This window comes from Lutzomyia longipalpis, chromosome 2, assembly GCF_024334085.1.
Source record: "Lutzomyia longipalpis isolate SR_M1_2022 chromosome 2, ASM2433408v1".
Taxonomy (NCBI): Eukaryota; Metazoa; Arthropoda; class Insecta; order Diptera; family Psychodidae; genus Lutzomyia; species Lutzomyia longipalpis.
In genome coordinates, this window is record NC_074708.1 from 39,069,459 (window position 1) to 39,096,336 (window position 26,878).

A 26,878-nucleotide genomic window follows, 5' to 3' on the forward strand; every position below is an offset into this window, starting at 1 on the left:
TAAAATGTGTGGTCTTCTCACCTCGAAAATTCTCCTCTGCATGGGGGTGGTTTTGTAGAGGAAAAACTTCTCTTCCGGAACCACTCTAGCCATTAAACATTAAAGCTAAAGGTGTTGAAGGGGTGGAAAAGTGTGGAAAAGAGTTGTAGGGGGTGTGTATGTGTAAAAACTCGTCTGAAATCCACACCGTCATGTGTCTGCCACGAGGGGGTTGAAAAGGAGGCAAAAAGCATCCCCTTTGTGACCTTTTCAACCCCACACAAAACTCTTCGCCGGTACTCTTACACTCCTAAAGTTTCAAACTACAACTAAATATTTGATTGTGTATTGATTAGTTTATCATCTGTTATGTGCAGCACTTTTTCCCATAAACGTGGGAGGAAAGCTTAGAAAGTATTACATGTAAAAGAGCTAAAAAATGTAAATAAATTGAACAATCCAATGTGGTTAATGCGGATGATAAATCAGTTGGGCAGAGGGATGTGGTTCTTTTTAATTCTAAAATAAGTTTAACCTGCTGAATGAGACCAAAATTGAACCATTTGTCACCGCAGGGTCAATTTGAGAATAATTAGCTCATTTGAATGCTGCGGCAATGGTGGTCTAGGTGAAATTATGGGTCATTTTAATTAGGCCTTTTAGCCATTGATGTCCACAATGATCATTCTCCAAATTATCGTACAATTTACCTAAGTTATTGTTCATCCAATTCCACCAAAGTCACCCAAAAAGCCACACACACACACATACTGAATGTTTTGCAAATCGCATTGATCGAGCTGCCAGGAGGAAAGTTATTCGGTAACGTCCAGTCTGATTAGTATTCTCAGGCCTTCTCTCATTCCTCCCCTTGGTACAAAACCCCAATATACCTAAAGCTAAACCATGCGAATCTAATTGCATTTCTCAGTGGTTCATTGGAGAAGGAATTTGCATTATCCCTGTGACAGAATATTAGCATCTTCCTCCTCCTCTATCTCGTTAGATATTTTCGTATAACGAGCACTTTGAATTATCTCACTTTCCCTCGCATTGACAAATCCACTAAAAGGTAAAGAATTTATAAGAGAGATTTTTGGTTGAAAGTGATTAGAAATTTATGAACACTGTCAGACACTGTGGGAGACTTATATTTTATTGGAGGTTCCCACAAAACCGCAGAATTTTAAATTCTTACTTCAGCATCTTCTTGCGCTGAAGAATTTTCCGGGGAAATTTAATAATAAGGGAGAGATTTAGTGTTGAAATTTTAATACCATGTGGTGGAGCATCCTTGGGCAATTGAAAAACTATTTATAGGTAGTCTTCATCTTGTTATATATGTATTAAACTGAAATATTTAATTTTTCTTAGTCCTTACCTTCCATAAAGAGTTTATAAAATTATTTTGATGATTAGTGTAGTCAGGGAAATTCTCTGAAAGGTCATACAAGTCTGGTTTTTTTCTTAAGAGGTTAAAAGAAATTCTTTCTGGGTAAAACTTAAAAAAAAATCAAAAGGAAATTTTCAAACGTCTATCATGAAAAAGAACGTCAAAATTAATACATGTAAAAAATTATAAAATTATTATTAAGCTTTACAATTTAAAATTAAATTTAAAGAAAAGGAAATGTCAAACGTTAGAAAAATCCACAATTAAAAGAATGCCAAACATGACCAAACAAATACTAGAAAATAAATGTTAAACGTTAAAAACAATCGCCTAGGGTTAAAAAATGTTAACGTTAGAAAAGAAACGTAAATAGTTATTTATTAATCAATAAATACATATATGCTAATTTTAATGCACATAACAGAAAAACACACATTTGAAAAAATTTCTAATTACACCCCTGTGATAATATACATAATCTATTTAATTTTATTTGAAAGCAAAGAGTTGTAATATGTATGTACATAAGTTGCAGACCGTTAAATTTAATGAAATTATTTATTTTATGTTCTTTTTTTTATTTAAAATATGCTGTACTCGATTTACATATTAATTCAACCCCCGATTCAAAGTATAAATACAAAAAAAGAGAATCATTTATAGCAAATTCAGTGGCAATGTTTTTGCAATTTGTGGTTAATTGCATGGTCATTGTTTGTATTGTTGTAATGCAATTTGCGCCAAACAATTTTGTACTTTTTGTACAATTTTCTTTTAAACATTTTAATTAATGTCTGGACAAAACTGTTCGTTTCAATTATGTTTAAAATCATTCAAATAGTCGTTATTTTATGTTTCGAGTTCAAAAGTAAAAATTACCTTTTCTATTTTATTAAATTTATTTTTCTTTATGGATTTTCTCAATTAGTTTTTGTTTTAATATTTCTGTCACAAAAGAAAATCGAAGTCGTTATCTTTAGTTCGTATAATAAATAGAAGTTAACGAACTATATAGTTTGCGTTATGCTTTTTGCATAGAGATAAAAATTAAAAGTACTAAACTGACAAAAGCTTCGTGCTGATTCTTTTTATTTTTATTTCAGACTTCAAATACACAAATGATGGCAATTAAAACAACATTTATGTTCGCAATATGTATTGTAGAATAATAAAAAAAGAAAAGGAAAAAACATACCAACGAAACAGATAAAAAAATTCACTAATTAGTTCTGTGAATGTCAGGAGGGTAAAAAAAAATAGATAGCAGAGAAGTGCTATTAAAGTGAAATTATGACGTTTATTCGGGGAAAAACCAACAGTAGGGGTTTGCGTTAGATTTTTTCCGTGTTTTTCGTGATTAGTTCCAGATCACGCGGAGTGGGGTATTCTGTCTACCATCAAAGGTTAACTACCTATGTACCATTGGTTGGCAGGAGAATGGTGAGGATGACTGTTTGGAGATACATACAAAAAGCTCTTTATTCCATCCTCCTCCCCGAATTTTACCTCATTTTTCCGAGAGAAATGGAAAGGGTACCATTTCCCGGGGGCTTTTTTGCGCTTTGTATACGCGCGACTGGATTGGGCTTCAAAATGTGAATTCGTTGGGAAATTTATTCGTTTCATTGGTGTTTCAGATCTCTTTTTTTTCAATTTGCTTTTCCTCCCTTCGCTTTTTATTCGGCTTAGGGGATGGGGTTCAGACTGTTTAATTAATCCATGATTTAGAACTTTTTGTTTTTTTGCCATCTCACCCCATAGTCAAACCAAAAGGAATGTTTACGCTAAATATCGGTGGTAGGGGGTTCTTTTTTTTCCTCTTTGATATGACTATGACAAGCCCCTCGCATTTACATACCCATTTTTATCCTTCAGTCGTTGTTTGTTTCTTCTTTCTTATGTTTAATTTGAGCACAATTGTGTGCAACAAGGAGCTACACTGGGGGGAGTTGGGGGAAAACTTTCTCTCAGCGTTATTGCCAACAATCACCAAAGAAACATTTCCATTTAGTCACCCCTTCTTATCCCAACGAGGGGAGTATTTCGCCGTTTTTGGGGGTGAATGGAATCAAGCCAAGAATCAACCCCATCCAACATTCTAGTATACTCACAATTGTACCTCTATGTGGGGGATGTTGGCTTTTTTTTCCACGCAACGTGCAATATTTGTTCATTGCGATATACCTACAGTTGTTGTGCAGAGGGGGGTGCTGGGTGGGAAGGAGGAGGAGGGTGAAAGTGGGAAGCACTCAGAATGTTAACATGAGAGACAGCTGAGGGAACAAATGACGGGAAAAAGAGGAGCGCACACAAGTGAAATGAAAATGAATTGCTAAATTAATGAAAGTATAGTCCTTATCGTCCCCAATGGTACAACCCCCCATTTTCTTCCCCACACCCCCCCCTCCGCCCCCTTTGCCGCACGTCCGGCTAATTAATGTGGAATTCCCATGACTGAATTGTGGGGCTTTATGGTTTCTCGCCATCGTGACGAACGAAATGAAAATGCAAAAGAATTTTGCTATATACACCATAGATGGGTCCCTCATTAAATAAATCCTCAATTTGGGAATTATGAAAAAGGGACACGCAGACGAAATCTCCAACAGGGATTTTTTTCCCACCAAATTCAAGTTGAGCTTTTTTCAACAATTTTCTCGCATTGTTAATTCCTTTGCGAATTCTACGAGTAAATTTTTTTTTATTACATCCACAATTTTTTTTTACTGTTTCATACCACTTTTGGGGATTTTTTTCGTGCATTTTTCAGTGAATTAAAACAAAAATGTTAAATAAGGTATGTGAAAGCAGCTTTCCGGTCCTTGTAAATAAAATGTAATTAATTTATATGGAAAATAAAGCACATGTATAGCATAATGAATTTATAATGAGTCGGAAGGAAAGCAAGGTCAAGATCTTTTACTTTGTCTTCATTTTTTCCACATTCAGCGCATTCAGCTGTTTGTGGAGCTTTCACAGGGCAACTCGGAGCTTTTGTGATTTATTATCCTGGTGATTTTCTTTTTGTTGCAAAGGGCAAATAACTTAAATTTTTTGTATAGCGACGTTTCGACTTTACTCTGAATTTAGGATTTTTAAAATTATTCTTTGAAGTTCTAAAACTTTGCAAAAATAAACGGCTTTTCAATTACGTATTTATGTACATTTTATATATGTAGGTATATAATCAACTTCAACAAGTCCTATGAAAAGCTTTTCATGGGGATAAAATGAACAAAAACCATACCAATTTTCCTTAAATATTTTCACTATTTATTAGGTATACATTTTGCCAGTCTATTCAGTCAAAATGGAACAGTAGAATGTCCCAAGGGTGGGTAATACCATACAAAATTGTCTTTGAGACGTCAGCATTGGCGTAAGTGAATGGGTTGGCTTTTCTCTCAACATACTACATATATTTTCCCTTTAGCATCGTCTTTTTTGTACGAATTCTCTCCAAAAAAGAGATTGCTTAGAGAGCATTCAAATGCCTTACTTATCCTAAAAAGGGACAATCCCTTTGGAAGGTGAAATGGGGAATAAGAGAAAGGACAAATGAGGTTCACCTTTTCCCCTTGGCCAGGGAAGGTTATAAAACAAATCAGTTTCAATTGCTTTTCTGCCACACCATTGAATATATCATTTTGATGGCGGTACTTCGATTTCTCCCCTTAATGACTCTCCCACCTTCTCTCTTGTCGACCCACCGAAAAATCCCTCCACCACCCCTTTCTTCCCTATGAATTGATGATTTTTCCGGCACGGCGTGAACCGAAATACATAATGAAGAAGAATTGTGTCCAAATGCGGGTGAGAATGGTTGTTTCGGGGGAATGGGGGATTTTTCCATCAGTATTGGGGGATGGGAAAAAAATGACTGGCTGTCAATGGCAGAAAAATATTAATAACGCAAAAATAATGACTAGACGCTTTTTTCGCTGCGGCCGTAACCTTTTCACCTCGTGGTGTCTGGAGTAGAATGCTTATGCCTCCCCGCCTCTAAAAGCGCCTCGGCAAAAATTGCTAAATGGGTTAGTACGGCGGGGGAGGGGGGGGGGAAGAGTGTTCATATAAATCGCCAGGAAATTGGGGATCAAGAGAAGCGATTAACCCTTCCATGGATTATACGGATGGTGGTGGGTGATGGGTTGTGTTTGAGGGGGAAACGTGCCTCGTGTGGAGTCGATGGGAAAGCCGTCATTTGTGGGGGATGAAAGTGTATACAGGAAAGGTATATATACTTTTTATTTTTACTTTTTTTTTGCATAAAATCCACTCCCAGCCTGTATGAAAAGAATCCTTTTTCTTTGTTACAAATTCCAAGATATTGTTCATATTTTTGCGTGAATTTTCCTCCGTGTCAGGCCTATTCAGGGTTCGTGTTATTTCTCCCCATGGCATCTTTGGAAGAAAAACAATATTCTTGAGGTATTGTTGAGGGTAAAAGTACCCCTATATGTATATCCGAAAGATCCCAGAGAGTGTCAAATACACCCTCCTAAGCATCGTTCTTTCGTGTTTTTTTTTTAGGTCAACAAGGGGGCAGAAAAGCTCTCAAGTTGCGACAACCGCATAATTTTAGACGAAAACTTTCTACATTAAATTTTTATTGCGTAAAAATTGCGTGATGCTCTATATAAGCTAGATACCTACATACTTATGTTTAGGTACTCGTGTATACATAATATTGATACTTGAGAGGACTTTGGGGAAGTAATAGGAGAACATCGGTGAAACACATGTGAATATAAGTTCTTTATTACGTCAGTAATGTCACATAATGTGAATATCTCGCTAAAGTATTAAAGTAAATCCCATAAATTTATCCATTCTACATTCTTTTTTCCTCGCGCATTAATGTACTCCATGTACCCCATGTACTATGCTCAGTCGGTCTACATCTCCCAAGGACTAAATATATGCAGTATGTCTATTTTTAAGGACTCCACACATGGTAAAACACAAGAAATTGAGGGAAATTCCCCCTTTGCATGCTTTATTTGCATTGCTTTTCCCCCTCAAACAATTTCAAAGTGAAATTTCTCAAATTGTTTCATCTCATATGAATGTTCCATTTATGTAGCGTCGTATTTTTTATGCTTTCTCAAAATTACATTTCATATTACGTGTATTATTCTTTGGGAGTAAAGTGAATTTCCATGTGTTTCTTTTTTTTTGATTTTCCAAAGCATGTTGTAAAAGTAGATGGGTTCATGGGGGGGGGGTGGAGGGTTATGGATGTACCCACCTACATATATCTCCTCCCTTAGCACAAAGTATGATTACATTTTCGCAAAGCCAACCACAGACTCCGTTAATGGACACTAACCACAAATTCCTGAATGGTCGTGAAAGTTACAAGATTTTAATTGCATGGTTTTACGTACCTACGTATGTAAAGGAATTATGTATAACATTGGAATGATTTACCATGAAAATATTGCATGGGTGCTGAATGAAATGTTTGTTTACTTACTATAGTTGGAGAATAGCAATTTCAACTGAAATACTAATTTAATAAATCAACCCTCTGTTGTTTAATAGAAATTGCGGTCTTATTCAAGCTCTCCGTGCCCTACCCACTTCTGGGTACAAAATGAGGTTACAGGTTACAGCTAAAGCACAAAGAGATCGATTGATTTTTCGCCATGAATAGTTTAAGGATATTCATACCAGTAGAGGCATTTGAAAGGACATTTAATTTTTCAACCCCTTATTCATAGATCAGGGACGTAACCAGGGATTTTTATTTTTCAGAATTTTATCGAACATTTTTTAGAAAGTTCTTTGATTAATTCGAATATTTTCCGCATTTTTTTTATCATTAGAATTTATGTAAAGAGATTTAAGGCAACATAATCTTTATTGCAAGACAAAAGATCTCCTCATAATCACCCCCAAAAGTCTGTAATGGATCAAAACTAAACGAAACTCTCACTTCTTAGGTTTCATTTTGCACCACATTATCACCCCCATTCCATTCACATTTTCCTCCCACAGTCAATGAACTATTTAGCAAAACATAAAACATATATAGCAAAAGCAACTTTGTCACTAAAGATTTTGGGTATACAAAAGGACGCACGATGCCTGAATAAGTCTGATAGAGAAGCTTGTCTCTCGGTACGTGTATTCAATTTTATTTTATATACCCAACTGTTTAAGTCCCTCTGGGAGACATAAGAAGAAAATATGATTATTATTTTGTGTTTGTATCTATATTAAGTATTGCTGAGGAGCTTAATGAAATTTACATTCGTACCCTGATCCTTCTATCTCATAAATACACAGAATTGGCATTATTTGTGTGGCTGCTTTCTGGGTCGAAAGCATTGCCCTGAGGAAAATGAAGCATTGTTATTGGAAGTCAATGAGTGTGGGGAAAACTCAAACCATTGAATTATATTGGCAAATTAATTAATTGCCTTTGGATGTAGATAAATAAAATAATTCACATGAATTAACTGACATATATTATAACGCATATTATAGGGTTCTATAGAAAATTAAAGGGGTTTAAGTAATGAAAAGTACCCACCAGTGGAAATAATGTATGTACATACCGGAGGGGGTTATGTGTGTGACCATGAAGAACCCGTAGCAGATGGGGAAACTGCTGTGGTACTAATACTATACACATATTATATAGGTACACAATATACCACCTTTCGTGTGGCAATGTGAATCCTTTTGGACCCCATCCTTGTTTAACAAAGCACCATGAGCTTCTGTGCAACTGATACGAAAAGACCTTCTCATCTATCACAAAAGCTAATCCATGCTTGAGTTTGTTATGAATAATGTTGCAGCTGAATGTTCCTGTGGGGACAATGGAGAGTGAATGGTTATATAAATGCGTGTATTGGCTTCCCCCTTTTGTCCATTATATCTGTTTAGTTTTGTACCAATGAACACAAGATAATCCTCTGCTCTCAAGGGATGGCAGGTATTGGTGCCAAAGGGGAGGGGGGGGGTGTGCGGCAGGGAATGGGGCGAGGGTATTGTTTGGGAAATGAGACGGAAAGTGATGGAAGGAAAATTGTCTTCTTAAACACATTAACGATTCTCTCGTGCACTTAAGATTGCTTCAATGCGATATGACGGGAGAAAGCACCGAAATGGTGCTGTTGCCTGAAATATTCCGTGATGTGAGTCATTTTCTTAATGATGTGTCCTTTTTCTTGTCCTTTTTCCCATAGGGAGGCGAAGTGGTGCAAGAGACAATAACTTCCAATGTCAGTGATGATGTTATTACCTTGGAGTTTCAACGGACTGATGGAACTCTTATCACAGAGCTGATTGACTTTCGAAACGTAAGTTAAAATGATTTTATTTTCTAACTTGGGCAGAGTTAAAAGAATTGATCGTTTGGCATCAGTGCGATGACTTCCAATTGCTTTTAAAAAATCATTCTTTTGAATTTTCTTTGAGTTCCTCCTTGAGATGACATTGTGTTAACTATTATGTGAAGGAAGACAATAAACGATTTATTTTAGGACAGAAATCTCCAAAATCCTCTTTCAACTCTGCTATGTATGAAAAGCATCTCTATCTTCTTAAGATTTTGAGTGAATGTGTATCAAGATTTTCTTAGAAAAGCATACGAAAAAAAGCTCTCGGGTGAGATAAGGATTTTCCCAGAACACTTACCCCAGGAAAATTCTATAAAAACACATGGCTTAAATTTCTTGGTAGATAAATTGCTGCTTCAATTGAATTCTCATGAAAATTGATACAAATACAAAAATGTATGTAGGTTACTCTAAAAAATGGAAATGAGGAAGAGTCGGAAGAGTTGGAAGAGAACAAAATGAGTAAAAGTTCACTATGTGCCAACATACCCCACACCATCATTCCGTATGAATAACAATTTAGTTGGTTTAGCAAAAGTTTCCCTCTTTGGAAAACATATTCATTCACAAATTGGAACAAGGAGGGAAGCGAGGAGTTTAGCGTTCCACATGTACCTTACCAGAAAAAAGGGGTAAAGTTGACAGAATTAATTGTTTTCTCTGCAAAATTCATTTTCGTATGTATCTAACAGCAATTTAGGTATCTCTTTTCCATGAAAACTTTCCACTACTTTTCATTTAAGTTCTCCTACCATGTGAGCTTTCTATGTTGAAATTAAAATTCTACAATAATCTTTGAAGCTTTTTTTGTTTTTACTTACAGAATTATTTAAATATTAAAAAAAATGATTTTTTAATATAAAATAAATTACAAGAGCTCAATTAAATATTTTATGAACAAATAAAACCTATAAAATATGCGCTATTATATTTTTACGAAGGGTGTAAATTATTCAAAATAATCAAGATAATACTTGAGATATGTTTTAGCAATATATATAGCGATATTATCACGATGCTCACAATATATTTGCATAATCAGCTGCTTATTATTCACAATATTTTTGCAGATTTTCTCTACCAATCTGTTGCTTGTTTTACGACTCTTTTAAATAATTTTATCAGTTACGTTTATTAATGCATTAAAAGAGAGAGAAAAAAGCACAAAAGTGACGTCACTGTGCGCATTTCCGGGCAAATATTTGCCGGTTTTTCTCAGATGAAAATGGAAAGTCTCTGACGATTTCTTATTTATTCCCTTTTGAAAAATAATCGTGTCCATATTATTTCTTCGAATGAGAAATTTCCCCATACAACGGTGACTAAACTCCTTTTAAATATTCAAGATTTTTACTATTATAACCTACATCCATACTTTTGCCGCCCCTTGATTTATGTCCATGCCAGAGCTTTTAACTCACCCAAAACTTCTTTTTGGTAAATCAATTTTTCCCTAAAGCATTGACTTTTTCCTACAAAGAATGAAAACAAATAGCTTTATTGAATTCTTAGAAAGAAATTCCATAAATTCTGAAAAATCTAAAAATGTTTTTTGACAGGAAAATTACAAAAAAAAAACTCAGAGTGTATAGAGAAAATTTAAAATAGGTCACAGAAGTGTTCTCAATAAAAAAGAGCGAATAAAGGAGTAAATTCAAACGTGAAGAGAATTTAGGGGAAAGAGGGTAAATGGAGTTTATGTATGACAAACTTCAGTATTGATTTATATATTGGTTACCATGAGAAATTACGATGGGAAGCGATCAAATTCACACGCCGATAAATAACTAAATTGCCATTGGACTGCCGGAGGGAGTCCAGAATTCCGAAGATCTGTAGCTGGTAGGCGTGCGACCTTTGTGATGGGCCGCGTATAAACTCCTCGCTTTGTTCGTACTTCAACAACACGAACGTGTCCGTCTCTCCTTGGGCGAACTTTCTCGATAAGGCCAAGCACCCATTTGCAACCTTCGGGATTGCCCTCGTCCAGGAGCAATACAACTTCTCCGACCACAAGATCATCACGTACGTTGCGCCATCGAGATCGTTGCTGAAGGGTGTTCAGATAAAACAACCTCCATTTCCTTCCGAACTCCTGAACTTTGTGCTGACAAGCTTCCCAATAGGACAAACGATTTTCGGGAATGTGGGTTAAATTTGGATCGGGAGGTGCGTTGGGTGCACCAAGGAGAAAGAAATGTCCGGGTGTGAGGAAATTTCTATCGTTGGGATCTTCGGACATCTTGCAAATGGGTCGACTATTGAGCACATTCTCAATTTGGCACAACACAATGTGCAATTCTTCATATGATATGGGCTTGGAATTGGTGACGCGGATCAAATGGTATTTCGTACTCTTGACGCAGGCCTCCCACAGGCCTCCATGGTGTGGTGAGGCAGGTGGATTGAAATGCCATAAAATCCCGTGCTCTCTTGTAGCCGATACTATATCCCGTTGAGCTTCTTCCTGCTGGAGTAGGCGCGAAAGCTCATTTGCCGCGCCTGTGAAGTTTTTTCCGCAATCCGAAAAGACATGGCGTGGCGTAGTTCTTCGTGCTGTGAAGCAACGAAATGATGCTAGAAAAGCTTCAGTGGATAAAGATGTGACAATCTCCAGGTGAGCAGCTTTCGTCGCCATGCATACATACACAGCGATGTATATCTTTTGGGTGCCAGCTTTCCGAGATCGCACTCCCCGGGTTGCAGAACTGAGCATTTGGATGGGACCCGCAAAGTCCACACCAACTGATTGGAATGGACGGTACAGCTCAACACGATTGCCGGGCAGATTGGCCATGATCTGCTCCAAAGGTCTGGGTTTGAATCGATAGCAACGGCCGCATTCATGAACAACTTTCCTCACAAGATTGCGTCCACCAATCGGCCAAACATATTGCCGCAGTGATGCTAACAACAGAGTGGGTGGTGCATGAAGCTGCTGCAGATGTTCCCTTCTGGCGATGAGCAATGTGAGCAGACTCTTCGGCAAAAGAATTGGATGTTTTGCAGAAAATGGCTCACTGGAGTATTCAAGTCTTCCTCCTACTCTAATCAGGCCCTTGGAGTCGAGAAATGGTGCTAGATTGCTAATGGACTTGAATTCAGAAGAGAGTTGTGATTCATCCTTGAGTTCCTCAGCCAAACCCGGCCAGTAGGTTTGCTGATCGATCTTGATGAGTGTATGGAGAGCATTCTCCATATCCACAGCAGTGATTGGTTCACGAGAATGTTGACAAAACTTCAAACAGTACGCAACAATTCTCTGGATTTTGGAAAGAGAAGAGAATTTGACGAAGAGGTCACTAAATAGGGGTGGATCCTGAGCAACAACATGACATTTGGCCTCTTCTATTGTTGTTGGAAAGTCCATGAAGGGTTCTGGCCACGAAGTTTTGGATGCTACAAGCCATTCTGGACCCTTCCACCATAAATCACAGTCCCGGAGCTTGGCTGGGGATGCTCCCCGGGATATGATGTCTGCGGGATTGCATTTTCCAGGGACATGGTGCCACTGATCGGGTTCAGAACTCTGTAGAATCCTCCTAACTCGGTTTGCTACGAAGACCTTGAAGTCATCAGGAGGGCTTCTCAACCAACTGAGCACAGTGGTGGAGTCAGACCAGAAGTAAGTTGAATCAGCGTTGCAAGTGTTCTTGAATTTATCATACGTACAAATGGCAACCTTTGCAGCTTCTAACTCAAGTTTTGGTATCGTCAGCTTCTGAAGAGGGGCTACACGTGACTTGGCGAGGTATAAACTGCTGTGCTTGTTGTTCTTAGCATCGGACGTCACAATGTAAATTGCTACTCCATATGCGTTGATGCTAGCGTCACAGAATATATGGAGTTCAGTTGTAACCGGGCATTCAAAGCATGAAATCCAACGAGGTATTTTGAGTTCAGGAAGGTGCTGCAATCCTTGAGCGAATTTGAGCCATTTCTCGATGATGTCCTGAGGCAACTTTCCATCCCACGGAATTTTCAACTTATGAAGCTCTTGTAGCATAATCTTGGCTTCAATAACTACAGGTCCTATGAGACCAATGGGATCAAATAACTTGGCTATGGCGGAGGCCATGTTACGTTTTGTTTTCACCTCCTTGGTGTCGTCCAGAGGAGAAGTGAAGACGAATGAATCAGTTTCAGTATTCCAGGGTAGTCCTAAAACACTGATGATGGGATTTTCTGGCGGAGCATCCTGAGAATCGGCATTGGGTTCAAACAATCCCTTGTGGTTGCTGGTCCACTTAGCAAGTGTAAAGCCCCCACGACCAAGCACATTGATCAATTGAGACTGTATTTCCCTGGCTTCCTCGATAGACTTGCAAGAAACGACGCAATCATCGACATAAAACCACTTCTTGAGTGCTTTGGATGCTAGTGGAAATTCTCTCTCATGTTCCTCAGCGAGTTGTATGAGAGCTCGTGTGGCTAAAAACGGGGAAGAGGCCAGGCCAAAGCACACACGTAGAAATCGGACATCACATATGGGTTGATTCGTGTCCTCACGCCAGACAAGTCGAGTGCAATCTGCGTCCTTTAGAGCCATGAGCAGTTGGAGATACATCTTGGTGATGTCAGCAGTGAAGGCGATTGCATGTATTCGAAAACGCAGCAAAATGATAGCCAAGTCGTCCTGCACGGTTGGTCCTACCATCAGGAAATCGTTCAGGCTGAAACCTGAGGTGGTTTTTGCGCTACCATTGTACACAATGCGTAGTTTGGTGGTTGTGGAATCCTTAAAGACCCCATGATGCGGCATATAGTACGAGATTGCACGTGAATCATCCCACGGCACAGGTTCTAACCATCCTCGTTCTAACTGATCCCGCATGACTTCAGAATAAGCTTTCTTGAGCTCAGGGAATTTTTCAAACTTTCTTTCTAGGGCAAGAAGTTGACGAATTGCTTGAGGCCGCGACTCTCCAAGCAACTCTGGACTTTTCTTGAAAGGGAGCTCTACCACAAATCTCCCTTCAGGGGTGCGGGTGTGTGTAGCGACGAAGTGATCTTCTGCAGCTTGCTGCTCATTGGTAATTGGGGCATCATCTGGCAAATCTTCCAATTTCCAGAATTTTTCTAGGGCATCATCCAACGTAGAAGTAGTGGCAAGGCAAACAGCACCCCTATTCGCTGGTACAGAGTGTTGTTCTCCCACGATGGCGTACCCAAACACGGTCTCTCTCAAATGAGGCATTCCAGGGCCAAGGGAAATCACATTCGTAAGGAGACTGAACCAGTAAACATCTCCACCAACAATAATGTCAATGGGCTTCTGGTCAGCCCAAAGGGGGTCGGCGAGGGTCACATGTTGTGGAATGTTGTACTGCGTTTTGTCGGTGGTCCAGCCAGGGATGTTGCCTGTGGCCTTAGGCATGACCTGGCAATCGAATGTGAAAGTGTCATTGGAAATTTGAGAGCAAATTGTGGCAGTTATTTGGTGGCGAATTTTGGTTTGGTGGCCTCCCACCCCAACAACTGCAACATTGGATTGGCATCTTGGAAGCTTAAGCTTTTGGGCAAGCTCTGTGGTGATTATGTTCACTTCTGCTCCTCCATCTAGGAGCAGACGGCACGGGATCCTTCCCCCATTAACATCGAGTGCATCTACCATGGCGGTCATCAAATACACCCTAGTTCTTTGGGTAGAAGCAACACCCACCAAGGAAGTGGAATTCTGCAGCGGGGGTCCGCTAGCATTCTGGGTCGTTGGGGCTGGTGGTGTTGTAGGTGTGGGTGGAACAGTAGAATTGGAGTCGCTAGCGAATTTGTCGTGCAATAGAACATTGTGTTTGCCCTGGCATTTGCGACAAACACGGAAGGTGCAAGAATTGGTCATATGAGGATCGAGACAATTCCTACAGAGGCCAAGGCGCTTGACGACATCAAATCTTTCGAATGCAGACATTCCCAGAAATTTTGCGCACCTATACAGGGGATGAGGTGCTTCTGAACAGCATCGACAGTTGGGTTTGGCGGCATCCGATTGAGTTACACCGATCTGGCGTTTGGAAACATTGGGTTTGTGGTAGCTTTGGTTCTTGGGATTTGGATTGGTATTTTTCGTGGCAGAGCTTTCGGTGGAATTTTTAGCATCAATACATCGCTGCATGAGAAATTTCTTAAAAGTGGACAAGGAGGGCACATCATTTCCACACTCGCGTCCCCATAGCACCTTTGACTCGGTGTCCAATTTGTCTAAAACAAATTGCACAATCCATGGATCTCTTCCTGGGATTTCCATAGCATCAAGCGCCATCACGCTCTCAGACAGGGTGTTGTAAATCTTGTGGATGGCTTGAGAGTCAGATGAAGTCACACGTGGGATAGAGTAAAGGGAGCGAATGTGGTCAGCAACAATTTCACCTTTCCTCTCAAATCGCTGCACTAGGAGGTCCCATGCGATTGAGAAATTCGTTGCTGTGGTACTCAGGTGTTTAATGGTGGATGCAGCGTCGGAGGTGAGGGCGGATTTCAAATAATCGAGCTTTTGCACGGCAGATAATGAGGGGTGATCAATGACGGAAGACTGAAAGCGATCTCTGAATGATAGCCAATCGTTATATTTTCCATCAAATGTGGGGAGCTGAATTTGAGGCAATTTAGTGACTGTGGGTGGATTCTGGCTGGGGGCTTGGCCACTGCTTGGGCCACTACTTTGGTTTTGCGAAAGGGCATTCACTAAATCCATCATGCATTTTTGATTCTGCTGCATGATGTCGCGCATGAAATTGCATAGATCTGATTTTGACTCACCAGCTGAATCTTGGGGGGCTTGCTGCAGCATCGATGTGATGTTAAGCGTGAGAGCATCACACCTGTCGAGGATCTCCTTTTGGTAGTCCACTTCAGTCCTTTTTCGGGTTTCATCAGTTTGGTCAGTGATGATGGATGTTTGCAGCACCAAGAATTTGTTCCTCATTTGCCCAACAAGCCTCAATTGGGACTCCAGAACCTCACGTGTGCCCAGGAGTGGTACTTCTGCTTCGGTGAGGCCATTCACCAATCCCTCAATGCGGGTGATGGTTGATACAATGCCACCTCTCTGCCGTATGACCATGGTTGCGAGCTCTAGCTGGTTCCTTCACAATGAAGGCTCGAAGATGACCAGGAATTATGTAACGTACCTTGAATTACACACGGAAAAGTAGAATTAACTCAATGTGAAAGCTCTCTCCAGTCTCCCCGGAAGTGCATACCTTTTGAGATGTATTGGGAAAAGAATGGAATTAATTATTAGCCCTTTGCCTCTTTCAGCCCTCTAAAAGCTCCTCAATCCTCTTCCACGTTCTCACCTTTAATTGATAAGCAGAACAATTAATATTGAATCTTATCCGGCTCGAAGGACCAGGAATTATGTAACGTACCTTGAATTACACACGGAAAAGTAGAATTAACTCAATGTGAAAGCTCTCTCCAGTCTCCCCGGAAGTGCATACCTTTTGAGATGTATTGGGAAAAGAATGGAATTAATTATTAGCCCTTTGCCTCTTTCAGCCCTCTAAAAGCTCCTCAATCCTCTTCCACGTTCTCACCTTTAATTGATAAGCAGAACAATTAATATTGAATCTTCTCCGGTCGGAGGACCAGGAATTTTTGTAGATTCAGCTCCTCGTGGTCCAATGAGGGCACCAATGCCTCAGTAAGAAGATAAGGGGAAGATCTGATGGCACCACGACGTGATCACAAAAATCTACTTTTTTCTTTTTAATCCACAACTTTATTAGTTCAATTTAATTTAATCCACCACCTGAATAATTTATTTTCTTCAATTATAAACTTTTAATATAAATTTTACAATAATTTTTCAATAATTTCTCAAAAACTTTGCCAAAAATTTCCACGAACAATTTCTCCACGTAAAGCTCAAAACGGAAGTGATTGTACATAGCTGTCACAAACAGCTGCTGAGCTTTTGGGACTCACAAAGATTACCGATTTTTTAACGTGGCGCTACGCGCGCAAAAGTGGCGCACGCAGAATTTGAATTTTTGATCTTCTATTGTAACGGGTTAACGAGCGGAGCCAACAGCCATAAAACCTCTCGATTCTCCACCGATCAATGGCCAAAGGTGTGTAAATTCTCCCTTCTCTATACTCCGGTGGTCATCTGAGGGATGAGTCCTCCGGGTTATCGAATGGCAGTGAGAGTGAAATGCACGTTCCATCGATTTTATGCAGTGCGAAAATATGCAGTTGACAAACAATCACTTTATATGGCGCGCGTTCACATTCACATGACCGAAAAATAACTTTCAATGGAAGCACCCAAAGCTTCCGCATAGCCCACACTGAATGATTTTTATCTCATCCAGGTGAAATATGTTGCAATGCATGGGCGGTATGCCCTTTTGTGTTACGGTGGTTCTCTCATTCATGGAAACATTTGAATTTCATCGTCAAAATTGCCCTCTCCAGGTGAAGGTATATAGAGAGTTTCGCTCGACTACCTTTCCCGGCTCTGGAACATTTTGAAAAGTTATTTTAACAAGATTTTCAACCATTACTCCAGCAGTGTGTATTTTCTTTCCATCCCTAACGAGGCTGTATTGTATGCTTTTGCGCCAATCTGCAATGTAATTGAATTGAGAAAAGGAATGGTGATAAAAAATAAAGAAAGCGTGTCTCCAGTTTCTTCCCTTCTTCAAATTGTTGAAATGTTTATTTGTGTTGAAGGAAAAAAAAACGGAAAATTGCCAATTAGGATCATGTTTATATGAAAAGTTCTCCACCAACGGACCAACGCACGTTTCTCAATACACCAATATCGCTTCGGAGGATGCAATTTTGTGGGGTAAAAGAAAATAAACATCGTCTACCTTATTTGTTGCCATCATTATTTTGGTATTTTCTCGTTTTCTCGGAAAAATCTCTTATTTGCTTTTCACAAGCTATATACAATTGAGAAATCTCAGAAGAGGGAATAGATAGTAAAAAAAAATTCTTTCAAGCTGAGAGAACATTATTATAATGGACCTAATATCGTGTAGAGATTGCTATGGTGCAAGTGGACACGCCGGGTAGAACCAGGCGCCTCCATTTCTATTATCAATCTATAATAAATAGAATGGACAAAAAGTAAACTGATTTGAGATTAATATTCAATCATGTTGACTTTTTATAATTTTTAAAATATTTTAAAGACAATAAAGTACAAAAAGAACTTTTTTATGCATTGAGCTTTTCGCCACAAAGCACAAATTAATAAGCTCTTCATAGGAAAACATTCATTTGATTGAGTTGAGATCATTTCTGAGTTTCATTTCAAATTATAAAAATCTTCTATAACTATGAGAATTTGTGTATATAGATAGCATTTTCAACAGTACAAAAAGCTCTTTGAACAGAATCAAAGAATTTCACATAGCTACTGCACATTTTTCCCACCACAATGCATTTCTTCTTTTCTTTCTGTGAGTATAGAAGTGGAAAGTAGGTGGAAAAAAAGAAAAATACTTTTCTCCTCAAACTATGCTAAGAATCTTTACATTTGTGCAAAAGCTCTCCTCCTAACACTACACATACCACACTGAAATTCCCCAGCACCTTACCTACAAGGTGTCTTTCTACACACACAGGGGGTTTCCCGTCACATTCCCATTGGATTTTTTTCTTTCAGTTTCTTCGATTCGAACCCCTTCTGCGATATATATATCGAATTTTTAGCCCCATCTATAGATATTGTGAAAATTGCTCGAGGGCAACAATTCAACTGCGCATTCCCTTTTTACAAATTCGTTACTTCACCATTTCACACCCACACACACACACTAAACCCTCCTTAAGCAGTGTACTTAAAAAAAAAGACAAAGCGAATGTTTCTCCTTTGCTTGGAATCCTCATGAGGTGGGTGAGCGATAAATGGGGGTGAATTTGCTTGCCAATGACACTGAATATAAACTCCATGGGGAATGTTTTTCACCTTTCTTGGCAAGTACACGATGGTTTGTACTTTCTTCTTCTACATACATACACTGTCTGTGGCGAAAGTAATATCCCCCAAAGAACACAAGCTGAAAAAAAATCACAAATTTATGTCGCCAATAAAAACACCACATGGAATTGCGGTTCCAGCACCACAAAATAATTCTTTCTCCTCACCCAAGCCTCCTCCTTTACACATTGGCATACTTATGCATTTGTGTAGCTCTCGCGAGGAGTAGAGGGAGTACAGAAGAAGAAGAAAAAAAACAAGCATCTCACCTCAGTCTTGCTTATCACCACGTTGCATGATATATTTTTCATTTTTGCATACCTACTGAGGCATAATATAATACACATATAGAGCTTATAAAGCTCGCTGTGCATGTGCGAAGCCTGGCTAGGGTTGGGGAATGTATAGCAGAGGTAGAGAGGAGTGGGTGTAACGAAAGCCTGAAAGGGAGGGGAGTGCCTGTTGAACCGAAAGCTCATGCAGCATAGAGTTCCATCAGGATGTGAATGTGCTTTTAAAAGAGTTCACCCTCAGAGTTCATGGAGAATGAAAGCATCACTCTCGGGGCGAGTTCATTATGAGGAGAGTTTGCCAGATAGTTAAATCTTCCCACCCACAGAACACGAGAATATTTATCACTGTAAACAGCGAGAGCATAAAGAATGGACATAATTCATAAAAGCAGCGCACTTAGAAAGCTCCCCACAGTGTGCATATCATTTACACACATCAAACTTTGCTGCACATAATGCGATGAACGCAAATGACTAATGTAAATATGATATGTACATATATTCCATTGAAAATCCTTTTATTTCCCTCCCCTTTAATGAGGGCTATACAATGGAAATTTTCCAATAAACCGGCATAACAAATTAACTTGTTTTCATTCGTGGAAATGCATTATATTGGAAATTTGCTTTATTGCCGTATTTAATGAGTTATATAGGAAATAAAGAAATCGATTTTTTACCTTTGATTTACTTTGTCATTGTTTATTTAGATTAAAAGCTTCCTTTTGGTTGAAAGCTTTTAAGTTCCATGCCAAATAAACTGTACTGCAGGACACTACTGTATGCTGCTACATTTGTATTAATGCGCCCTAGAAATGCAAAATGATTCCACAAAACTAGGACGAGATGAATTTTGAATAGATAAAATCCTATATAGTTAAAAAGCTTTCTCTCTTTTTTGGGCTTTTAATTCCATCATAGAAGGGAAATTAAGAAAAGAGGATAGCGGAGAGATAATCCAATAGGGTTTTTGCATATAAAAGAGAGATAATTTGCAATCCTCTTAGGTGAAACAACACTGTGAGAAATATAAGGCAGCACAAAGGATGTTTTGGAGTTAAGTTACAGAAATTGTAATAATTTTGCATTATGTAAGTCATGCCCTTATTCAAATTTCCACTTCCAAGCAAAGTGCATCCGAGTTCTGTGAGAATAAACAAACACCCACTAAACCTCCCCTGGTTCTATTTGAAACTTAATCCAACAAGATGTGTTACGTATAGTAATTTGAAATGAATTCTGAAGCTTTCGTTATATTATAGAGAACCCAGAGTGAGTTTGTTACCAGAAAAGGCTTGTTTTCCTATATGATGTTGATGCGTCCCCGCTAGAAGGATTATGGGTAAACAAAGAAGTTTAGTTTAGTTTAAGATGTTATCCTCAAAATTTAATAAAAGCTCATTTTGGTACTCATATGTTTGGGGAAAGCTCATGGAGGAAATTCTATGTAGAAAATCTGGAAAACCGCATATTTAATTTCAAAGGAAAATATGTAGTTAAAAGAAACAGATTTTAACGTGCATTCTTCGGTGCTTTTGAGCGGGTTTAATAAGGACATCTTACATTTTTCCTCTTGGAAAATTATAAGAGGAAAAGAAAACGAAAAAAAAAGAAATTCTGCTGCTGTCTTTGAAATTTCTTATAAAACGTATAATTTTTGTGAATCCCAAGAAATTGCAGAATAATATTTTTCCTTATTAAAATTATTATAAAGAAATAAAATTTCACGTGGAATTGCAAGGAAGCATAGTTATGGAATTTTCTAACGTTTAATTTCTTTTGGTAGAAAATCCAATTTAAAAAAATATTTTCTCATTTTTTTTTCTTAATTAAATTGCAAAAATGTCACTGACATTTCATTTCTCAAACACCTTCTTGAGTCTGTGAGAAAAGTTTTTGCATATAATTCTCCAAGAGATGGTATTTTCTTCTTATATTAAAGAAAAAAATTAAATGAAAAATCAGTTTAATTTAGCATAAATATGAGTCAAAAGCACATTTATGTAGAATAAGAATTAAAATTATGTTTTTTAAAATTCTTTTAGAAGAAATAAGTACGACTGAATACAACTTAACCAAGATTTGCTTATTGATAATTTAAGCGCAATAATTGGGCATAAAAAGTTCATTTTCGATAAAACAAATGGATTCGGTTAATGGAAAACCTTACGATCTTCTTGAGACAGATTTAAAGAATATTGGTTGAGAAATAACTATTCAAGATAATTTTAATCTTCGCAAAAAAATCAAAAAAAAATCTTAAGCTTATCTAGAATTTAATTTTAAAAGTTTCCAAGAAAGTCTGAAATTTTCAATTTCAATCCAGCGTGAAGATCAAAAAGTCAATCTAAATCCAAATTAATCCAATTTAGTGTCACACTATCTAAATGAAATGATGCTATCGTGACTTTTAAGGCAACCGAAACTTTTCAAAACTTTCGCTAAAAGTTGAAAGAAAAAAAATGTAATCAAACTTTTTTCAAGATTCTTCATTGTCAAGATGCGAACTCATCCCTAAAAGTTTTTTGGTTGTCAAATCTTGGCTCCTATGTAGAATTTCATAGTATGTGTGCCACGAGGAATTCATTGGCCACCTGAGTGCATGAAAATTCCACCTTTCGTGCCAAAAAGGAGGCAGAGAGGGAGCGCATCGTGTGCGATAAAAAGACATAGAGTAATGTGTATGAAGGAGTTTTCGCCTCGTGTATATGTTAGTGTGTTAACCACCTACCCGGAAGGACATATAATGGAAGTGAAATTACTTGGAAACTTTTCGGTTACAAGGCAAATTTTAAGTTTTATGGGATTTGCCAACTTCCTCTCTCATCATTTTCTTTAGTACAATGACAGAGTACTCATTGTTCGGAAGGTGGAACCCGGTAGAATGGAATTTTGGGTAAAATCCCCGAATTTCCTTTTTGTGTGAAATCTTCTACTGTTTGTCCGAAAATTTTGCCAAAAGCCCTGCCACATGGAAAACTATTATCCTCCACAATATACATATTTAATTCCTAATCTATTCAACAGAGCTATATATGTTTTATATGTATGATAAATTAATCATGTCGAAAGCAGATAAAATTTTCAAGATACAAAAGAACTTTTGTTCTAAACGTTAGAATGGTTTAGAATTATGTTCTATCAAAATGAGTAAAATTTGCTTAATATTTTGCAGAAAATGAAAATAATAAAGTTCTTAGCTCTCTTTGGTGGGAGATTTTAAGAGCATTAGTGTCTTCGCACTACTTCTTTCTCATCCAATACTTTTTATTGGATTTCAGTGTTAAGGGAAAATCCATAAGATGTTGGGTAATGTCAAATAGAAATTACTATTGAACCGAAAATGGATAAACAAGGGGCGAAAAAGAATTCAGAGAGAAGAATAGCAAAAGACATTACACATTAGGAAGACTGATATAAATGCCCCAATACTTGGCAGGGAGAACGAAACATAATGAGTACACCAAGTTGGGTTTTCTATTGTACATACATATTGAAAGTACATATAGCACATATATAGAAAAAGCATATTACGTATATACAAAGAGGGAAATGCGAAAGAAGACGGAAATGTGTTTTGCCATTGCAAGTTGGTGGGAAAACAATTCGATTAAATTACCAACTGAAATTGGAAGATTCTTATCCGCAACTTGTTATAACGATAGCGTGGCTTTAATTATTATTAAATAATCTAAATGAGAAAACAAGGGAGAGATTATGTAATTGGACATTCAGAAAATTACCTTTTTATTTGATTCCTTTTCGCATTTCCAATGAGATCTATTTATGTTGATAAATAAACATTAATTTAAAAACTTTTATTTTGAATTATTTTTTCTCTGTGCAATATGTAGAGGTACATTCGTTAGAACTTGGCAAATTGTTCTAGCAATATTATACCTAATGAAAGGTAGATTATACTTGAGAAGAGAAAACTCCGCAATGTTGACAAAAACGAACATTCCAAACTTTGGGAAATTTCATTTATTTTGCTTAAGTAGATTAGCACACGTTTTGAAATGAAATGTGACATTATAGCTCATCAACTGAACATGTGAATTGCTATCATGTAAATGTATTCATGCATGAGGAAACTTTGTGACAAGTCTGTAAAGGTCTTTCTCAAGAAATTGTTATTTAACCGTCTAATTTTGAAGTTATATATAAAACAATCAACTTGTATTGCTATCTAACTTGTGCATTTCCTCAAAGCTCAGTTTAAACTCTCCTTAGTATGTAATTAAAGCTCTTTAACTAACACAAACGATTGTTTAATTTCAAATATTAATTCATTTGCAATACTTGGTGTCTTACTAATCTAGTCTTAATATGTCTTAATACTTTGGCAGATTATAAGGTAGATTCGGTAGAATATAATGTCTAATTTTCACTTGTATCTCCATCCTTAAGATAACTTTCTCCTCTATAAGCTTCACAATCTATTGCCTTGTACCAGCTAAGCTTCCATTGGTGAGCGTACTGTTGTCATAACTTACGAATTCTCGACAAGAAACTAATTGGGTCACTCTGTGGAATGTATCTTGGCTTTTATTACCTTCCTAATTGCATCACATTTTTAATCTTGTGCCAGTCTTCCGGTGGCAAGGGTTAGTGATGGTAATTCTTCTTTGCGGAGTGAGGGGGTAGGTGATATAATACACATAAAACAAAACACAAAAGAAAGTTAAGAGTCTCATGGGGGGGGTGGCTGGACGAAGTGCGATAAAACCAAGTGGAAGAACATGTAAGGTAGGGCCATAGGAGGGTGGTTAACACGTTAAACAGTTTCCTTTTTTTCTCTCCTCTTCACTCCACTCCCCACTGTCCCAATACATGAGCGTCTTGCCTCGTAACATGTGAGTATCTTGAGGGTTATTAACTGCTAACTTTGGGCATTTATTTGCTCCAAGGAGGAAAATGAAGGAGAATGAAAAAACGGGCTCTTCCCAGGAAGTCATAACATTAGCCTTTAGTTACTACACCGTAGGGCAACTAAGAAATTCAATATTTGCATTAAAGCTCACTCTTTTGGAGCTTAACTGCTAATTTTGGCTGTATAGTATTAAAGAGATTGTTTTATTGTACATAGTTCGTTAGAAAATACGTTACGTTTATTGTTCCGTTTTAATGGTTTCTATGTAATATTTAAGGTCTCTTACCTAGGAAAGCTATTAGTAAGTTTTTATTTCACTTTTAATGTGAATTTAAAAGCTACTATTTTCTACGTGCTCTATTAAAAAGCTTAGCGTAATTTATAGTAGAATCTTAAATTGAATTAATTAAAATAAAAAAAATTTCTTACAATAATTTATGTTTAACATTCAATCGATTATTATAAGTTTATGCGTTTAACATAATTAGAACTGCGAGAACTTAATGGTCATTTTAATAGCACCATAAAATGATACTTAATCACGGTCATACCATATGGCTAATTCATAAATTTTATTGGTTTAAAATTTATGTTTATGTTTAATTAAATAGCCAAAATATTTCAAGTTTTTTTCCAAAGAAATTGTATACCAAAAGAAGAACATGAGAAAATGTATTTAAAACGAATTAATTTATTTAAAAATCTACAATGTCTGTGTGAAAAAAAAACGAACAAAGATGGTTTTGTTATTTTAAAATTAACTCGGCAATTAAATAAAAAAATAATTCGCCAGATGTTGCAGAATCATTGAATTATTTTTCCATATTGGTTATTTTAATATTTGTTTAATCATAAATTCAAGTCATATTTGCATATAAATGCTTTTTTGAGAGCTTTTCAATATTGTTTTTAAATTGTTAATATTTTGTGTTCGTTGAAGCAATATTGTGCAAGCAATAATTACGTAGATTTATTTATTTATTATTTTTTTTGTGAAATACCTGATGAAAGTGTCTGATGTGGAGCAGGAATTAAATAGACAAAGAAGTTTCTTTTGGGAGCTTTTTAAAAATTAGGATTCTTTTTCCATATTGCCTTTTAGCCACAGATAGCACCGAATATATAATTCAAAGAAAACTCATAAAATTCTGAAGCTTTGGAAGCTTTTGTTAGTTGATATTATATAGCTCACTCTCCTTACGTGACTAATATTTATTTAAAAAGCAATGTCTGTCACAATATATATTTTACAGTGAGGGTTTTCTGCATTAGGAAGTGTCCTTATTTGAGTCAATTTTCTTCAACAACACTCAAGACACTCAAGAAGAATTTATCTTACATACATGCATTTTGTTTTGTACAAAATATTCTCTAAATTATCTCTTAAAATTCTTCTTAGCTTTCATAGAACTTTCTCAATGACTTCATAAATCTTGTGTGGTTAAATTCATTTCTTTCCGCCTTTTCTTTACAAAACACGAAACCTCAACCGTATTAAAATAAATGCATTTACTTCACTTTAGCTTTGTACTCACTACAACACACTATTTTATATAAACGTGAGTGAAAAGTTTGGTTGCTATATATTCATGTCACGCGGTGTACATACATACATACTTCTCGTTTCGGCATTGCTGCACAATCTTTCGAGTTTGCAGTGCAATATAAACAAAAGAATTGCTGAAAATCGCACCAGTTGTCTGTGCCACCGCATAAACTAACGAATTTTCATGAGAATGAAAACGCAGATATAAGTATAAGCGCTTGACATCTTCATTATATAGCACATAGTTGTTTATACTGTAAATATGTATAAATATGCATATTCTAAGGGGAGATTCCGTAGACGTCGTGGATGGTGGTGGGCCACTGACAAGAAGGATGACTTTCAGCAAAGACGACGTAAAAGTTTATACCACTTGTGGTTGTCTTCGTCGTGACTTTGAGTGCATGAAAATAATGGGAACATATCGCTAAAGAGAAGAATATTTGCCGCGCGCGACAATAGATTTTCTCGGGAGATTCAAAAAGTAAATTGGGATGAAAAGTGGAAGCTGCGGGGTTGCCTTTCAACGAGGCTATAACAACAGAGAGCAGAGAATTTCTTGTTTTCCCAATATATCACCCGCTTTTCCTTTGCGTCGGAGTTGGAGAAAAATATTATTTCTCTGAATTCCATTGATTGCTCTATAAATGACATTCCCAATGATATATTTTACCGAAAAAGTTCCGCACAACTTTTCCTCTATCAATACCCATGATTTTGAGTGGGTGAATGGATCTATGGGGGATATATTTTTACAGTATGTTTTGTTACAGAATCAACCATTAAACTTTCTTCTGTGACCATGAAGTTTCTATTAAAGAAAATTCATTTGGAACTTTATGGACAAAGTTTTCACAAAAATAATGAAGAATTTTTATTAACAAAAATTCTTGGAATACCGTCAAAGGAAAAATTCTTTTATTAAATTAATTTCTTTGAAAAAAATCCTAAGATAGTTAAGAGAAATTCTGAGTCTCCTGCAAACTATAACATCATACCTTTCTAAACCTGATATTATCTATCCAGTTATGGGGATAAGTATTTGGATAGAATCCTTGTACAGAATTAATAATAAATTAAAAACACTTTTGAATAAAAATATCTACAAAAAGAAATAATAAAATCAAATATTAATTAATTTTTAATTGATAAAGAGTCTTATGCACAATACATAGAGTAAGTCCCTTTCATGTTATCTTTAATTTATACATAAATTGTTGTAAGGCATTGCCAAAGATTCAAGAAAAGTGTGGTCATTTTCTGGAAAGATCCTAGAAAAGTATAAAATTCCTTCGAAACGTCTAGCCAATAATAATTTAAAAAAAATGAAATTTGATAGATGTAGAGAACTTCCTCTATGTATTGTGCATAACATTCCTTAGCAAAATCGAACAAAATTAATCAAATTGCTCAAATAATTTCATATTTATTATTAAATTTTTAAAATCCTTTTTGCTTTAAAACAATGTCCGACTATCCCATGACTTTGCTCAAAAAATCAACTA

The 26,878-nt window shown here is 36.9% G+C and overlaps 2 protein-coding genes across 9 annotated transcripts in view; one reads left to right on the forward strand and one right to left on the reverse strand.

The window, feature by feature from the left end:
- Nucleotides 1–26,878, forward strand: part of LOC129791367 (out at first protein) — a 59,383-nt gene that overhangs the window by 1,067 nt on the left and 31,438 nt on the right. For all 5 annotated transcript variants that reach the window (XR_008750678.1, XR_008750679.1, XM_055829514.1 and 2 more), the window contains exon 2: nt 8,575–8,688. Coding sequence is in view for 3 of the 5 variants with exons in the window: in XM_055829514.1 (XP_055685489.1) it covers nt 8,575–8,688 (114 nt within the window). In the remaining 2 variants the exon portion in view is untranslated. The remainder of the gene's footprint in view (nt 1–8,574; nt 8,689–26,878) is intronic.
- LOC129791308 (uncharacterized) lies at nt 10,208–16,753 on the reverse strand. Of its 4 annotated transcripts, XM_055829406.1 has the most exons (4): nt 16,263–16,753; nt 16,095–16,166; nt 15,927–16,022; nt 10,208–15,854 (listed from the first exon to the last, which is right to left on the reverse strand). In XM_055829406.1, the coding sequence occupies exon 4, from the start codon at nt 15,785–15,787 to the stop codon at nt 10,475–10,477; it is 5,313 nt and encodes a 1,770-aa protein (XP_055685381.1). In that variant the 5' UTR covers nt 15,788–15,854; nt 15,927–16,022; nt 16,095–16,166; nt 16,263–16,753; the 3' UTR covers nt 10,208–10,474. The 4 variants fall into 4 exon arrangements, with proteins under 4 accessions (XP_055685381.1, XP_055685380.1, XP_055685378.1 ...); XM_055829405.1 differs by having other exon boundaries at nt 16,095–16,753; XM_055829403.1 differs by lacking the exon at nt 15,927–16,022 and having other exon boundaries at nt 16,095–16,753.

What these genes read in the sequence shown, in the direction of transcription:
- LOC129791308 (XM_055829406.1), bottom strand. Translation starts at nt 15,787, where the DNA reads ATGGTCATACGGCAGAGAGGTGGCATTGTATCAACCATCACCCGCATT.